Source organism: Leptonychotes weddellii, chromosome 4 (genome assembly GCF_054177405.1).
Source record: "Leptonychotes weddellii isolate Sample4059 chromosome 4, ASM5417740v2, whole genome shotgun sequence".
Taxonomy (NCBI): domain Eukaryota; kingdom Metazoa; phylum Chordata; class Mammalia; order Carnivora; family Phocidae; genus Leptonychotes; species Leptonychotes weddellii.
This window is the reverse complement of record NC_138372.1, coordinates 12,842,373-12,858,357: the sequence shown is the minus strand read 5'-3', so window position 1 is coordinate 12,858,357 and position 15,985 is coordinate 12,842,373. Positions and strand designations below refer to the sequence as shown.

General features: G+C 43.5%; 1 protein-coding gene across 8 annotated transcripts in view; it reads left to right on the top strand.

The window, feature by feature from the left end:
• The window catches only part of LOC102741961 (E3 ubiquitin-protein ligase UBR4), a 109,084-nt gene that overhangs the window by 28,692 nt on the left and 64,407 nt on the right, over positions 1-15,985 (top strand). For all 8 annotated transcript variants that reach the window (XM_081817603.1, XM_081817601.1, XM_081817599.1 and 5 more), the window contains exons 19-34: positions 1,133-1,415; positions 2,261-2,396; positions 3,722-3,801; positions 4,253-4,381; positions 4,864-5,046; positions 5,196-5,318; positions 5,408-5,637; positions 7,501-7,622; positions 9,213-9,310; positions 10,807-10,964; positions 11,743-11,952; positions 13,115-13,216; positions 13,519-13,619; positions 13,850-14,048; positions 14,444-14,632; positions 15,066-15,129. In XM_081817603.1, coding sequence (XP_081673729.1) covers positions 1,133-1,415; positions 2,261-2,396; positions 3,722-3,801; positions 4,253-4,381; positions 4,864-5,046; positions 5,196-5,318; positions 5,408-5,637; positions 7,501-7,622; positions 9,213-9,310; positions 10,807-10,964; positions 11,743-11,952; positions 13,115-13,216; positions 13,519-13,619; positions 13,850-14,048; positions 14,444-14,632; positions 15,066-15,129 — 2,407 coding nt within the window. The remainder of the gene's footprint in view (positions 1-1,132; positions 1,416-2,260; positions 2,397-3,721; positions 3,802-4,252; positions 4,382-4,863; positions 5,047-5,195; positions 5,319-5,407; positions 5,638-7,500; positions 7,623-9,212; positions 9,311-10,806; positions 10,965-11,742; positions 11,953-13,114; positions 13,217-13,518; positions 13,620-13,849; positions 14,049-14,443; positions 14,633-15,065; positions 15,130-15,985) is intronic.

The following is a 15,985-nucleotide window of genomic DNA, read 5'->3' as shown; positions in this document are numbered from 1 at the left end:
GGCTTTGGGGGAAGATGTGCTGTTTAAGAAGCAGAAGTACCTAAACCATGGTTTGGAAACAAAATCATCCCTTAGCACATGGGGGATATGGTTGCAGTTAAGAGACAGAACCTGAATCCTGAACATAGCCAATTTTATCCTGACCTGATTTTCTGAAAGACCGGGAACAGGGAAGCCAACTCTGTCTTTGGTTATTTTGCTTTCATCATGAAAACCACTCAGGGTGACTTGCAGTCTTTTTTGGACAACTTTTAAAGAACTGTTTTACTTGGGGGAAGCTCAGATTAATCATCTAAATCCTCTTTAGATGGACCTATATTTGCCATTTTTGTTTACATGGTTAAGAGTCTTCAAAGCAGTTTGTTTTCCTAAAAGGCTTTGCTTTTCTCTTCCCCATACTATGATCAAATAGCTCTAATGCTGGATTTGAGGAGTCATAAACCTCCTGGAATGCCAAAGTCCCACTGTATTTTTCTTGGTGGAATCTTGCAAAAAGGCCAGGAGGTGGGGGAGGGGGCGAGGGGGGAGCGTAGGGGGATGGGGTGAGGGAAACCCTTATTAAAACACAAATCTCTTTCCTAAATTAGCCAAAGGCAATGGAAGCAGTTGTCTACATTCATTCCTTTTTTGCATAAAAGCTCTTTAGACAAGTTCTCTGAATAGTATAATTTATTTTTTATTGCTTTTTAGTACATTGAGTTATTTTTGAGTGCTATCATGCAGTGCTTTTAACCTGTAGTGTAAACTCTCAAAATACAAATTAAGCTGTAGAATCAAATTATAGGGAAAAGTAATTGAACGGTTTCTAGTTTATAAAATTGTCCAGGTTCATTAATTAAAAAAAACAAGCCACCTTTTGGGGGAGCTTACAGTTCTTTTCATGGTCAGAAATGGCAGAGTGGGTGTTTACACTACCGCCACAGTCGACAGGGAATATTCTGTGGCCGAATTTACCTTTTTCGTAGCCAAGGTTGAGTTTTTAATCTTTTTACGTGTAGATTTTTGTCTTCCTTGATTTGTTATCTTAATGCCTGGGTTTAAAAAGCTTAACTCCTCCAGCCCTTGACATTGTAAATCTTGGGGGATGTTCGGATTTCTTTCACCAGACACTTTCTCCTTTTCTCTGCGGTAGGTTTTTGTCGACAATGAAGCAGAATGCCCTGCAAGGGGTGGTGCCCAACGAGACGGAAGATTTGAATGTAGAACATCTGCAGCTGCTCCTTCTCATTTTTCACAATTTCACTGAGAAAGGCCAGCGGGCCATACTGACCCTTTTTGTGCAGATCATCCAGGAGTTGAGTGCCAACATGGATGCGCAGGCGCGCTCCGTGCCTCTCATCCTGGCTCGCCTCCTTCTGATCTTTGATTATCTGCTTCATCAGTACTCCAAAGCCCCTGTGTATCTGTTCGAGCAGGTACAGATGAACACACTGTTTTTGCTTTACTAGCTGTTATTGAGTGTTGTTTTTTTTTTTTTTAAAGACTTTATTTATTTATTTGACAGAGACACAGTGAGGGAGAGAGCACAAGCGGGGGGAGTGGGAGAGGGAGAAGCAGGCTTCCCGTGGAGCAGGGAGCCCGATGCGGGGCTCAATCCCAGGACCCTGGGATCATGACCTGAGCCGAAGGCAGACGCTTAACCGACAGCCACGTAGGCGCCCCGAGAGTGTTTTTCTTCTCGAGTTGCCGTGATCCAAAGCAAAATGACCTGCTCACTTTAGGTTTTAGACATTTGTTGTGGTAGGTTTATGATTAATCTTAGGAAGACTACTGGACTTGCGTGTGTGCGCTCATGCTTTATATTTAGCCAGGAGCAGTAAATGTAGGTTATTTGATTTGATGGTTTTGTGAAAATTGGATTATAGGTTCTGTTCACAGGTGTCCTTTGAATTAACCCACTTTACCTGGTGTCCAGCTCAGTGCCCTGAGCATCTGCCCTCCCTGAGTATTTGTTAGTGGTTGAATGATAGTTGAGCAGTAAGTTTTATGGGTTAGTAAACTGTTTTGTTATAGGGATCCAACATGAGGACGGGAAGGCCAGTTAAGGATTATTCAGCATTTCCTAGAATGTTTGCTTGAGCCCTATTCCCATTATACTTTGGCAAAAAGATGCTCCCCAAAGAAGTCACAGAAACGTCAAAACTTTATTTTGGTTTGTGAGTTTCCCAAGGTTTGATATATTTACGAGTTATCACACCTGCAGTGAGATGCGGAATGTAGCTAGGTATCTTTCTTAATTTGAGTATTTGTGTTTTAAAAGGTGCAGCATAATTTGCTGAGTCCTCCTTTTGGGTGGGCAAATGGATCCCAGGACAGCAACAGCCGCCGGGCGACCACCCCTCTCTATCACGGGTTCAAAGAAGTAGAAGAAAACTGGTCTAAGCATTTTTCATCAGGTCAGAAAGAAGATTGTTAGTAAGAAGCTGACTCACTGGTTCTCACTGGGGGGAGTGAATTTGGTGCTGGAGATTGCTAGAGACTCCTCAAGATTTAGTCTATTCCCTATAGGTGGCAAATACCAAGGGATTCAAAACCTTTTTGGAAATAGACTGTCACATATCCCACATTGATTTTTTTTTTTTTAAGATTTTATTTATTTAGGACAGAGACACACAGCGAGAGAGGGAACACAAGCAGGGGGAGTGGGAGAGGGAGAAGCAGGCTTCCCGTGGAGCAGGGAGCCCGATGCGGGGCTCAGTCCCAGGACCCTGGGATCATGACCTGAGCCAAAGGCAGACGCCTAACAACTGAGCCACCTAGGCACCCGCCCACATTGATTTAAAAACAAAAAGCAAAACAACATTGAGACATAAGAATTAGGAATTCTTGTGTCTGCTCATAGAGTGCAGTACATGGATTCCTGCCACTGTGAGTGATTACATTTACTTTTCTATTATAGGAATGTGGTTCTAGCCCAGAGGCTAAAACTTCCTTTTGGGTCATGGTGGGATACTGTTCAGAAAATAATGGGAGCCATGACCTTTTCTGGTGTTTCTCACCTTCTCTGTGGTGTTTCTCACCTCTGTGGTGTAGAGCAGTTGTCCATTCTTTTGATGAAATGTCTCTTGTGTTTATTTTTGTTTGTTTATTTTTATTTTAAGATTTTATTTATTTGACAGAGAGAGAGAGCACAAGCATGGGGAACAGTAGAGGGAGAGGGAGAAGCAGGTTCCCTGCCGAGCAGGGAGCCCAATGTGGGGCTCGATCCCAGGACCCTGGGATCATGACCTGAGCCGAAGGCAGACGCTTAACGACTGAGCCACCCAGGCGCCCCGATTTTATTTATTTATTTGACACAGAGAGCGAGTTAGCGAGAGCAGGAACACAAGCGGGGGAGTGAGAGAGGGAGAAGCAGGCTTCCCACCGAGCAGGGAGCCCGATGCAGGGCTCGATCCCAGGACCCTGGGATTATGACCTGAGCTGAAGGCAGATGCTTAATGACTGAGCCACCTAGGCGCCCCTAGAGCAGTGGTTCTTAACTAAGGATGCGGGGACATTTGGCAGTGTCTGGAGACCTATTTGGTTGTCACAGCGGGGAGGGTGCTAAACATCCTGTTGTGCACAGGACTGTAGCAAAGAATTACCTGGCCCCGAATGTCAGTAGTGCCAAGGTTGTTTGTGTCTTCAGGTGTCCAAAGTGTTTATTTAGTTTTTACATTTTATACTTGCTAAACAGAGTTGAGAATGAAACCATTCTTTTAACGAGCCCCCTGTTTTTCAGATGCTGTCCCACAACCCAGATTCTACTGTGTCCTGTCCCCAGAAGCCTCAGAAGATGATTTGAACCGACTCGATTCTGTGGTACCAGGAATTTTAAAACCCCATTTTACATGTGGGTCAGATGGTTTCCACCAAAATCAGTCTGTCAGGGGAAAAGGGAATGACTTGCTTTTTGTAATGAGGGAATTTGGCCTGTATTCGGATTTGAACTTATTCTAGTAGGAATATGTTATTTGCTGGGCTCTACTTTTGCCGTAGGGGCACCTTCTTCCTGTCTCTGTTAGCATCTTCACATGCAGATATTTTTAATGGAAAAAATAGTTAACATCATTCTAATACCTGCCCTTGTGTGCTCACAATAGTCCATAAACTGAGAGAGGTCCCTGAATGGGAATCTTGCGGCAAGGAGAAATTCTTACCTGTAATTTGAATGAGCTATTTTGTCAGTCATGAGATTAAATGATAGTGTATGGGTAGTAGACAAAATATTTCAAAAAAATAAGAAAAAATGTTTTTTTTCTCTCGATATTAGGCATGTGATGTTCTTTTCTCTAAGCTTGTCAAGTATGATGAGCTTTACACTGCACTGACATCCCTGCTTGCAGCTGGATCCCAGCTTGATACAGTCAGGAGAAAGGAAAACAAGAACGTAACGGCCTTGGTAAGACCACTGAAGCCCAGGCTGATTATAAAGAGTTTGGAATGTGTTTGATAATTGGGTAGCGGTTCTACCAGAAATTTCTTCCTGGGATCTAATCAGTTACTGAATTATCTGTTTCCAGAACTGACTGATACTTCAGTATTTTTTTTTTTTTTTTTAAAGATTTTATTTGGGAGAGAGAGCGAGAGAGAGATTGAGAGTGAGCACAAGCGGGGAGGGGGGCAGGACGGGCAGAACGAGAAGCAGGCTCCCTGCTGAGGAGGGAGCCCGACGTGTGGCTCAATCCTAGGACCCTGCTTTGTTATTATATATATTCTCTGTCAAAGACCTGCAGAGCAGACTTGCAAGCCAGATCTTAGTTGAAGGTCAGGACTGCACACAGTCTGCTTTAAACATTGTATTTGGAATGGTTCTTACTGTTCGGGGGCTCGTGACTCGATACCAAGTGCCACTGCTGTGACCACTCTTTTCGCTTCTTCCAGGAGGCCTGTGCCCTTCAGTGTTACTTCTTGATTCTGTGGAGGATCCTGGGGATTTTGCCACCATCAAAGACCTACATGAACCAGCTGGCTATGAACTCACCTGAGATGAGTGAATGTGACATCTTACACACCCTGCGCTGGTCTTCCCGCCTCCGCATCAGCTCTTATGCCAACTGGATAAAGGTACCACGGTGTCACACAGGGCTTGCTGCCGAGGGGTGGCCAAAGCCACCATGCTCTGTACTTGTGGGAACTTGTTAGTTTTTAAGGGTAATGAAAGCTTTAGACTCTATCTGTAATAATCTGAACACTTTTTCTTGCTGTCCAAACAGGATCACCTTATCAAACAGGGCATGAAGGCGGAACATGCTGGTTCTCTCCTAGAACTGGCATCCACCAAGTGCAGCTCAGTGAAATATGATGTTGAAATTGTAGAGGAATACTTTGCTCGACAGGTATGTTCGTTTTGGGTCCATAATACCAGGATTTAGCTTGTGCCGTAGCCCTTTGCCACAACTAATTAATATTTTGGGTACTTTTAAAGATCTCATCATTCTGTAGCATCGACTATACCACCATCTTGCAACTCCATGAAATTCCAAGTCTGCAGTCCATCTACACCCTTGATGCTGCCATTTCGAAGGTCCAGGTCTCCCTGGATGAGCATTTTTCCAAGATGGCTGCCGAGACTGATCCTCATAAGTCTTCTGAGATCACCAAGAACCTGCTTCCAGCCACTCTACAACTCATTGACACCTATGCATCATTCACTAGGTGTGACGGGCTGCCTGACCACAGATGTTGGAAATGGGGAATTGAGATCCTTTGGCTGTTTACTTTCTTTAGAAGCCTGAAAATTCTTCAAATTGAGCTTGGTGGTTCTAAGTACTGTTCACTGTGCAGATCCTTAAGGACTGAGAATCTTACATTTTTTTCTTTTTGTCAGCTCAGGGTTTTTTTCTCTCTTGGTAAAATGTTTTTTTCTCTAATATAAAGAAAGGGATGCCTGATGAGAGAATTTTCAAATAGTTCAGGAAGAGTCAAGAAGAAGTTTGATTTCTATAAATCTTTAAATATTTTGTAGCATTTAACTTGTAGGATACAAGGAAAGATAATGAAATTTCCCCAAACATGTCATTTCTGTCATTCACTAAGATGAAGCTTTAAATGCTTTTTAAATTTCATGTAGGTAGTTAGAGAAATTTTGTAATGAGTCGGGGATTATTTTGAAATCTAGTCCTTTCTAAAATAATACGCATTGCAAATTGCACGCCCTATAGACTACTTCTGCATGATGTTTAAATACTTGGAATCTACGTTCAGTGTATTAAGATGGGGAGTTTATTCACAAAACAAAATTTATGGCTTTTCTTACATGGGAAGAACTGGCAAAACTGTGTCTGACTTGCCATGTAACATTAGCATACCAGAGTTGAGGAATGGCTACCCTGTGTAGCTGTTCTCACTGGGCCTCTTTACGCTTATTTACTTTCTCTGGTCCCTGTAGGATTTCACTGTTCAGCTCCTGTTCTATGGAGCTTTTATGCTAAAAGGGACTTGGGTCATTGTAAAGCTTAACTAAAGCCTAAGTTTGAATGTCTTGGAGTAAGTAGAGCGAAGACTATTGTTGGAGGCACAGTTCTTGACGATACATGAGCAATAGGCATGAGTAGCAAATGGGAGAGCTTGTTATGTGTCAGGTATTTTTCTAGGTGCCGGGGGGATTGCAGTAGCAAAGCTGATCAAGTCCCTGCCCTCTGAGAGCTTCTAGACTCCAATCTGGCCCATTAGGCCAACTCTTTATACAATAAGCTGTTAATAAATATTCCTGGCAAGTAAGTTTGGGAAGTCCTGAGTAAATACAGGTGAACTGCTTTTGAAAAAGTATAGAACAGTTGACCTTTGAACCCCGTGGGGTTGGAAGCACCAGTCCCCCTATGCAGTTGAAAATATGCATAGAACTTTTGTTTTCCCCCAAACATAACTACTGGTAGCCTACTGTTGACCAGATGGGGAAGTAAAAGGACTTGAGTAGGACTGGAGTTAAGGGTGGTAGTTGCCCTCTAAATTTATAGCCGTTTGTATTTTCCTGAACTTAAGTAATTGCCTTATTGATAACATAAAGTGTCCATTAGCACATATTTTGTATATATTTGTATCATATACTGTATTCTTAAATTAAGCTAATGAAAAGAAAATGTAATTAGGAAAATCATAAGGAGGACAGAATATGTTCACAGTACTGTATTTTATTTATTGACAAAAATCTGTGTGTAAGTGGACCTGTGTGGTTAAAACTCCTGTTGTTCAAAGGTGAACTATACTTCTCAGAGCCTTCAGTATATACACTGCCAATCTTCCAAGACCAGGGGGAGGTGGGTAGATAGTGTTCAATGTTTGCCAAGCTCATTTGTCCTGGAATTGTGTTTTGGGGACATTTCAAAGGATGGACTATTCTTTGGAAAATAGCTACCCATTGGAATTTTTACGAGATCACAAAGGGGCAGGTACTGTCAACTACATTTAATAGATTAGGAAACGGAGGTACAGGTGTTTCAATTTGTCTAGGGCAGTTTCTTCTAACTATGATGGGAGTAGGTTCTTCAGCTTTCATGTATCCCCTATTTTTTTCTTCAGAGCCTATTTGCTGCAGAACTTTAATGAAGAAGGATCCACTGAAAAACCTTCCCAGGAGAAATTGCATGGCTTTGCTGCCGTTTTGGCTATTGGCTCTAGTAGGTGCAAGGCAAACACTTTGGGTAAGTGAATGTGCTTTTTGAAATGCTGTTACCGCTGGTAGGACAAGTCCTACCACTTGTCTGCCTGTCTACTGACATTTGCCACTTACTGGAACCTTTCTGTGTATCAAACATTGACATAGGTTTATCTCTGTCAGTCCTCTCAGAAGCTTTATGAAGTGTTACTTTCCCCTCTTACTCCATAGGAGACTAAGTCTTAGAGAAGTTAATTTGCCCAAGATCCTACGTCTTGCAGGATGTGGAGGCTGGGATCCAAACCAGTCATTTGGTTCTAAAGCATTAGCCTGTGTTCTCTTTTTCATTTATGGAGATCAGGGAGATCAGCAAGCTGCTGCTTCGTGCTGGGCAGACCTCTTCCCCATGTTAGGAATGATCTGGTAGAAATGGAGGCTGGGGAAGCAAAAGGACCTGAGCAGGACTGGAGTTAAGAGCAGTCATTACTCTCTCAATTTATTACTGTTTGTATTTTCCTGAATTGCAAGCTTTAAATGCCTTTTCAGTGTTCAGATAGTCACACTTTTGGAAATTAAATTCTCCTACTTCATGGAATGCTGTTCTTTTTTTTTTTTAAAGATTTTATTTATTTATTTGACAGCACGAGAGAGCACAAGCAGGGAGAGCAGCAGAGGGAGAGGGAGAAGCAGGCTTCCCGCTTAGCAGGGAGCCCAGTGTGGGGCTCAATCTTGGGACCCTGGGATCTGACCCGAGCCGAAGGCACATACTTAACTGACTGAGCCACCCAGGCGCCCCTGGAATGCTGTTCTTTTTTTTTAAGATTTTATTTATTTATCTGAGCGAGAGAGAGCACGAGAGGGGGGAGGGTCGGGAGGGTCAGAGGGAGAAGCAGACTCCCTGCCGAGCAGGGAGCCCGATACGGGACTCGATCCCGGGACTCCAGGATCATGACCTGAGCTGAAGGCAGTCGCTTAACCAACTGAGCCACCCAGGCGCCCTGGAATGCTGTTCTTGATGCGCATTAAGAATCCCTGCCCTCGGGGGCACCTGGTGGCTCAGTCAGTTAAGTGTCCGACTCTTGATTTCGGCTCAGGTCCTGATCTCCGTGTGGTGGCATCGGGCCTGTGTCAGGCTCTGTGCTCAGCAGGGAGTCTGCTTGAGATCCTCTCTCTTTTTTGCTCCCCCACCTCTGTCTCTCACTCTGTCTCCGAAATGTATAAATAAATCTTTAAAAAAAGAAAAAGAATCCCTGCCCTCAGATTTGTCTTGAGAGAAGAGACTAAGGTGCTACCTGTTTGTGGAAGGTGTAACAGACGCTGAGTAGTGATTTTAGCCTGACTTGTAGTGACATGCTCCCGCTTTGTATCCCTTTCTCAGTTGTCGTCTTTACTTGCGAGATTAGAAAGTGACTATGATGGGAAATGAAAACCTTATAATTGACATTGTTAGCTATTAAGCAATTAGCTAGTTCTTGGATATAGTACCGCTATTGAAAGATCCATCTAAGCGATCTTAGTAATTATGTTGACAGATTGGGCAATGGTGTATCTTTCTGCATTTGGGCTTGGCTTTAAAATAGTATGTGTCATTTTTTTCTCTCTTGTGATGAGTCCTCGTCTTTCCTGTCGCCTCCAGGTCCCACACTGGTTCAGAATTTACCATCCTGGGTGCAGGCTGTGTGTGAATCTTGGAACAACATCAACACCAATGAGTTTCCCAACATCGGATCCTGGGTGAGTGTCTGTTCTCAGAGTAGGGATATGGAGCGCTAGCCATTCTGTGTTCTGTTCTTATTCCTTAGGCTGAAAGTAACTGCCAAGAGGTCTTGGTATGCTGCAATATATTTGCTATGGTTGAATCGATAATCAAAGGCTTGAATTACCCAAATGGTACCCAGGTGGTTGTTTTGTTAAGAAATCTGTGTTACTGTGTTATAAGACAGCCGTTTTATTATTCGCTTTGTTTCCTTGTCTCTTTAATACTGGGATGTGAAGATTAATTGTATGAAATGTAAGGTGCCTGGCACAGTCTTTGGCTCCTGAATTCTCAGTAAATGTGAGCTGTTTTCATTTCCTTTTTAGGAAAAATATCAGGAACCTGCTCCTTTTTTTTTTTTTTTTAAAGATTTTATTTATTTATTTGAGACAGAGAGAATGAGAGAGAGAGAGCACATGAGAGGGGGGAGGGTCAGAGGGAGAAGCAAGCTCCTTGCTGAGCAGGGAGCCCCTTGCGGGACTCGATCCAGGGACTCCAGGATCATGACCTGAGCTGAAGGCAGTCGCTTAACCAACTGAGCCACCCAGGCGCCCGAACCTGCTCCTTTTGTCATAGTTTCCTAGGGTAGCTTTCAGGTTCTGGAGGCTGTTGGAAGACTGGAGTCTCCTGTCAGTTCACTTGACCTTTGTGTCTGCTCTGTTCAAATTATCTCTATTAACATATTATTCCCTTGTCACTGTTCTTTGTGAAAGTCAAGCATTGTAATCTTGTATCCCTGCTTTATAATTGTGATCTCTATTTACATTACCCAGAGTTGAAGGATAATGAAGATATTTTATTGGAGACTCTAATGCTTTGCAAAATACATCTCCTTCTTAATTATTATAGATAGTAGTTTTAGTGTTAAGTAGAATATATTCTAATTATTTGAAAACTGGTGTTGGGTATCTTAACATTTTAACATTGTTGTACTAACATTTTAACTTTTTAGCTTTTTTTTTTTTAAGAGGAGGAGAGAGAGGGGGAGGGGTAGAGGGAGAGGGAGAAAGAATCTCAAGCAGACTCCCCGCTAAGCACGGAGCCTGATGAGGGCTCCATCCCATGGCCTTACTAAGATGAGCTGAGCTGAAACCAAGAGTCATACGCTCAACTGACTGAGCCAGCCAGGCGCCCAAGAGAGAGAATCTTAAGCAGGCTCCATCTCATAACCCTGAGATCATGACCTGAGCCGAAATCAGGAGTTGGATGCTCAACCGACTGAGCCACCCAGGCGCCCTTTAACTTTATAAATTTTAAGTTACCTTTGTACTAACTAAAAATTGTTAACTGCTTCCTTCGCTCTACCCCACTTTCCTTCCCAGGATGAGTAATAGTGTATACTGAGTAGAGCCATTGTCTGGAAACCTCAGTGGGTCTTAGTTTATGCCACTGGGTTCTTTTCCCCCCACGTGAGAATTTTTATCCCTGCTAGATAGACGGTCTGTCCATTCATGTCTGTTTTGTTTCCTTTCAGCGCAATGCCTTTGCTAATGACACCATCCCTTCGGAGAGTTACATCAGTGCTGTGCAGGCTGCTCACTTGGGGACTCTTTGTGGCCAAAGTCTGCCCCTGGCTGCTTCTCTGAAGCACACCCTCCTCTCACTGGTCAGGCTGACCGGAGATCTTATTGTGTGAGTATCTACTACAGAGCCCTGCTTGCTCTCTATTTCTGTGTTCCTTTGTAGCTAAAGGAAGATGGAGTTTATAATCGTGTAATAATGCTTTTCTTGTATGCTTCTGTAGCAAAGAGAGTCTGTTGTTTCAGAGTGGACTGTGAGCATTAATCTAGAATGTGATGTGAAAGGTAGCAGAATACCTCCTCCCCTCTGGCAGAAAAGGCCATCCAGGCTTTAAATCATACTGTAATTTTGAGGTGCTTTGGGTTGGAGTTTTAAGGTGGCAGTGATAGATTTCAAATCATGCATCTCCAGAATCCTTGCGGGAGTTAGCCTCTGCTCTTGTGGGGCCTGGGGCAGGCCAGGGAGGCACTGCTTTGTCTTCCTGTACATAGGACCCAGGTGAAGGCCTCTATCACATCGCCTTGAAAGTGATCCAGATTCCTGGCAGTTCTACGAAAGTTGTCTGGGATGGGTTTCTAGCTTAGGTTTCAGTTAATTTTCTTTTCTGAATATTACAAAGTACATTTTATATTGTTAATTGTTAAATTAACAATTTAACTTCTCACGTGGACTTCTCACGTGGAATGATTTTTGTTTTGTTTCTGATATAATAATGAAAAATAAAATTATGAAGTTGTATGATTACACTGTATGTAAAAAATATCAAGGGGAAAAAGATAGGAATAAAAGCCCTCCTCCCTCAGTAAATGATTGAGTTGCCCTATCCTTGCCATTGCAGCTTTGTGGCAGGAGTATATTCACTAACATGGTTTCATTTTCTTTGCTGAAGTTGGTCCGATGAGATGAACCCGCCACAGGTAATTCGGACCCTTCTTCCCCTTCTTTTGGAGTCGAGCACTGAGAGCGTCGCTGAGATCAGTAGCAACTCGCTGGAGCGCATCCTGGGCCCTGCGGAGTCTGAGGAGTTCTTGGCTCGAGTGTATGAGAAACTGATCACTGGTTGTTACAACATTCTGGCCAATCATGCAGATCCCAATAGGTGAGCCTGATTGAGGGGGTGGTCAGGCTCCTGTGACCTCCTGCTGCTTGCAGCCGTATATACCAGTGCTGCTTTCTTTATGTCATTAATTAATGGCTTATTGTGCTTTTTAACAGACAGTTCTGTACTTGTGTTCATTTTATGTTCTTGTGGACATGCACGAAAGGTTATTTGGAATCCGCTTTTATGATTGTTAGGAATCAATGTTGAGAAAGTGGAAGGCTTAAATGGTTCAGATTTGGAAACTTTAAGTAATTGAACAGATGCTTATCAAGCGCCTTACTTGATGTAATGAACTGTACAAAGTAGCTTCGTAGAATTTCTAATATTTTTAGAACCATGCCTCTGAGATGGGTGGTGGGGACTTACCTAAACCAAACCACTGTTTGACTTTGGTAGTTTAGGCCGTAGTGATGTGGGCGAGTCCTTAAGAGCAGCAGAGTGAGTTGCAGCTTTGTCCCACTGAGAACTGTACTAATGAAGGGTCCAAGTATGGACATTGCTGGCTTTTTGTTGTTGACTCCAGAGTTTCATCAAGCATTTCTTTTTTTTTTCTTTTCCTCCCTCCCTCCCTTCCCTTCCCTTTCTTTCTTCCTTCTTTCCTCTCTCCCTCCCTCCCTCCCTCATCTTTCCTTCTTCCCTTCCTTCCTCTTCCTTCCTTCTTTCCTTCCTATTTATCTGTCTGTAATTTGAAACAGCAGCAATGATTCTTTGAACTCTTAGCCATTGACTATATCCTTTAAGATTTTAGGAACTTTTTCGTTTTGTTATAGTTTAATGTGTTAGATATGTACTGACCTCCTGTGTAGCCAGGCTTTATGCTAAGCTTTGAAAAAAATTTTTTTAAAGATTTTATTTACTTATTTGACAGAGATAGAACACAAGCATGGGGAGAGGCAGAGGGAGAGGGAGAAGCAGGCTCCCCGCTGAGCAGCGAACCCAATGTGGGACTCGATCCCAGGACCCTGGGATCATGACCTGAGCTGAAGGCAGACACTTAACTGACTGAGCCACCCAGGCGCCCCTTATGCTCAGCTTTGAAAAAAAAATTGAATATTGCCCTTAAGGTTTAGTCATAAACTTTGGATTTTTAAAAATCAGTATTAGGAAGACATTGAAACAGACCTTATTTCTGGTAGTTAATTTTTCTTTTGATCCTCAGTGGACTGGATGAATCCATCTTGGAGGAATGTCTCCAATATTTGGAAAAGCAACTGGAGAGCAGCCAGGCTCGTAAAGCTATGGAGGAATTTTTCTCTGACAGGTGAGCCGTGTTTTGTTTTACTCAGTGAACATTTTTTGAATGTCTCCTGAAAGCATTAGATATTTTTGTCTCAGGGAACACTTAAAGCCTGCTTTAGGTGTTTGTACCGGGGGGAGGACTTAGATTAATTGCTGGTCCTTCAGGTTATTGATGAGGGGTTGATTTCATGAACACCTAGTGTCGTTGACTGACAAGTGACCAGTCCCCTGAGGGGAGATGACATCGTGAAGAAATAGAAGCGGATGCCTTTTTATGTGAGGCTTAATGTGATTCTCCCCTTTTTTACTCCTTCTGCCTCCCAGTGGGGAACTCGTGCAAATCATGATGGCAACAGCCAATGAGAACCTCTCTGCTAAATTCTGTAACCGAGTTCTGAAATTCTTCACCAAACTCTTCCAGCTGAGTGAGTGACAGTTTTTAGTAATCTTTTTACGGGAACTTTGATGTCCAGCTAATACTGTGCATATCTTCTGCCCAAGTATAACTACCGAGTAACAAGTGCAGAGAATCCCTGCAAGGAAGTTGGGAAGGCAGTTGGAAACTTGCCCGAAGCCTTTCCTGGCTCCTAGTCAGCGCCTTCCCTCCTGTCCCTCACCCTCCATCACTGACCGCAGCCTCTTGGTCTGTCCCTAGCTGAGAAGAGCCCAAACCCGAGCCTTCTGCATCTCTGTGGCTCTCTGGCACAGCTGGCTTGCGTGGAGCCCGTGCGCCTCCAGGCCTGGCTCACCCGCATGACTGCGTCGCCCCCCAAAGACTCTGACCAGCTGGATGTGATTCAGGAGAACCGGCAGCTGTTGCAGCTGTTGACTACGTACATCGTTCGAGAAAACAGGTAGAACACATGCATTTGAGTCACGTGTCCCTAAGAGCCCCAGATGAATGTTGACAGCATTTGCGGCATTCTTTCCTTCAGGCATTGGTCCTTAGCATTTTGAGCGACTCCGGAGCTCCCCTCACTAGACTTAAGGAATCTAGTGGAGCTCCTTAATTTCTCCTGTGGAAAAACTTTTGCAGTGACTGGGCCTGTCAGTTGTCACATGGGTGAATGTTCTGTGCTCTAATAGCTGAAGTCCAAAACTGGGTGCATATATATGGAGTGGGGAGAAAGGGGGCGGGGAGAGTCATGTATTTAATGTTTAATTTTCAATGTCTCTTACTTTTATAAATTTAGAAGTACGGTCAGATTCCTGTTGTTTACTTACTAATTTGCTGTTTCTTTTCTACCAGCCAAGTTGGAGAAGGTGTGTGTGCTGTGCTTCTGGGCACCCTGATCCCCATGGCGACAGAGATGTTGGCCAATGGTGATGGGACTGGTTTCCCTGAACTCATGGTTGTGATGGCCACACTGGCCAGTGCAGGTCAAGGTGCCGGCCATCTTCAGCTTCACAATGCTGCTGTGGACTGGCTGAGTAGATGGTAAGATGATGAAATTGGAGGGGCCTATCTATAGGTGCAGCGTTGCTCTTAGAGAGAAGGGGGATAGATAATGAATTACAAGTTATTTTCTTTGTAGCTTGGAGTGAGTATAAAAGAACTTGAGTCTCTACCTTTTTATTGGGGATTGAGGGAATAGTCTGTAACTGTTCACTTGAGACTCAATCTTTGTTACATTCTTATAGGGCTTCCTGTTCATTATCCTTAGGAGAAGTCTTAGGGAAAGTGTATCAAGTGTCAGTGGTAAGACCAGAGCACCTACACCTCAGTGTTTTCTAAGAATGCCTTTGCTTCCCAGTGTCACAAATTGACGCAGGATTCATGAAAACTGCTTCCTTTTCTTTGGTTCCTTAGATGATTTTTGTGTCTCACCTGTCTCCCCCCCCGCCCCGCCTTTTTTTTTCCTTTGGGACAGCAAGAAATACCTATCACAGAAGAATGTGGTTGAAAAACTGAATGCCAATGTAATGCATGGAAAGGTAAGCACAGTGAAGCATGACAGCAATCAGGGACTGATGATGATTCTTTGTGATCCATAGAAGGCTCTCCGTTTGACTGGCTTCTGGCCTTGGCCAGCCTGGGTACAGTTTCAAAGCCCTAGGAGTTTGTAACGTGAACTGCATGCCCTCGGGCCTCTGCTGGGTTGTGAGGAGTGATGGGGGGAAATAACAGGGTAAACAAAAAACATCCAGCTGAATCCTTAAAACCTAGTGAATTCTTGCTGTTTTTTAGACATTAGTATGCTGTAGAAAATTGTTCCCTGCTCCTGCATTGGAACTGGGTACTCTGAGTAGGTGGTATATGGGGTCACCGACTGACTTCTTTGCTCTAGTCCATGGACTAGAATTGTTTAATTTACCTGAAGGTTCAGGTCACTGCTGCGAAGAATGGTTTTAAACTGACAGAAGTCTTGCATGCAGGCATTCTTCTCCTCCCCTTACCCCACCATGAACCTGACATAGGTGGCTAAGAGCAGCTAACTGACCTCTGAGACCCAGCACTGCACCATTCATGTCTCCTTCCTTTCTTGCTAGTCTTTGTCCTCTCAGCTCTGAACTGTCAGAGCGCCTAGGGAAGGAACTTAGAAATATGAGGCCTTGATGCCAGGCTCCAGGGATTTTTAGGCAAACATGAGCAGTGGTTTGCTGGAAAATTTCGCTTGATTTCTGAAGCTATTCCTCCCTACTGCATAAGTTTAAAACCCAGTAACGTAAATGTCTTTTACTAATGGTTAAAAAAAATGCTGTTGGTAGGAAAAAAGCCAATGAGAGCCCATTCATACTTTTAATTTAGTCTTTTTATTATATTGATGTATCCTTGACGTGTAACACTATA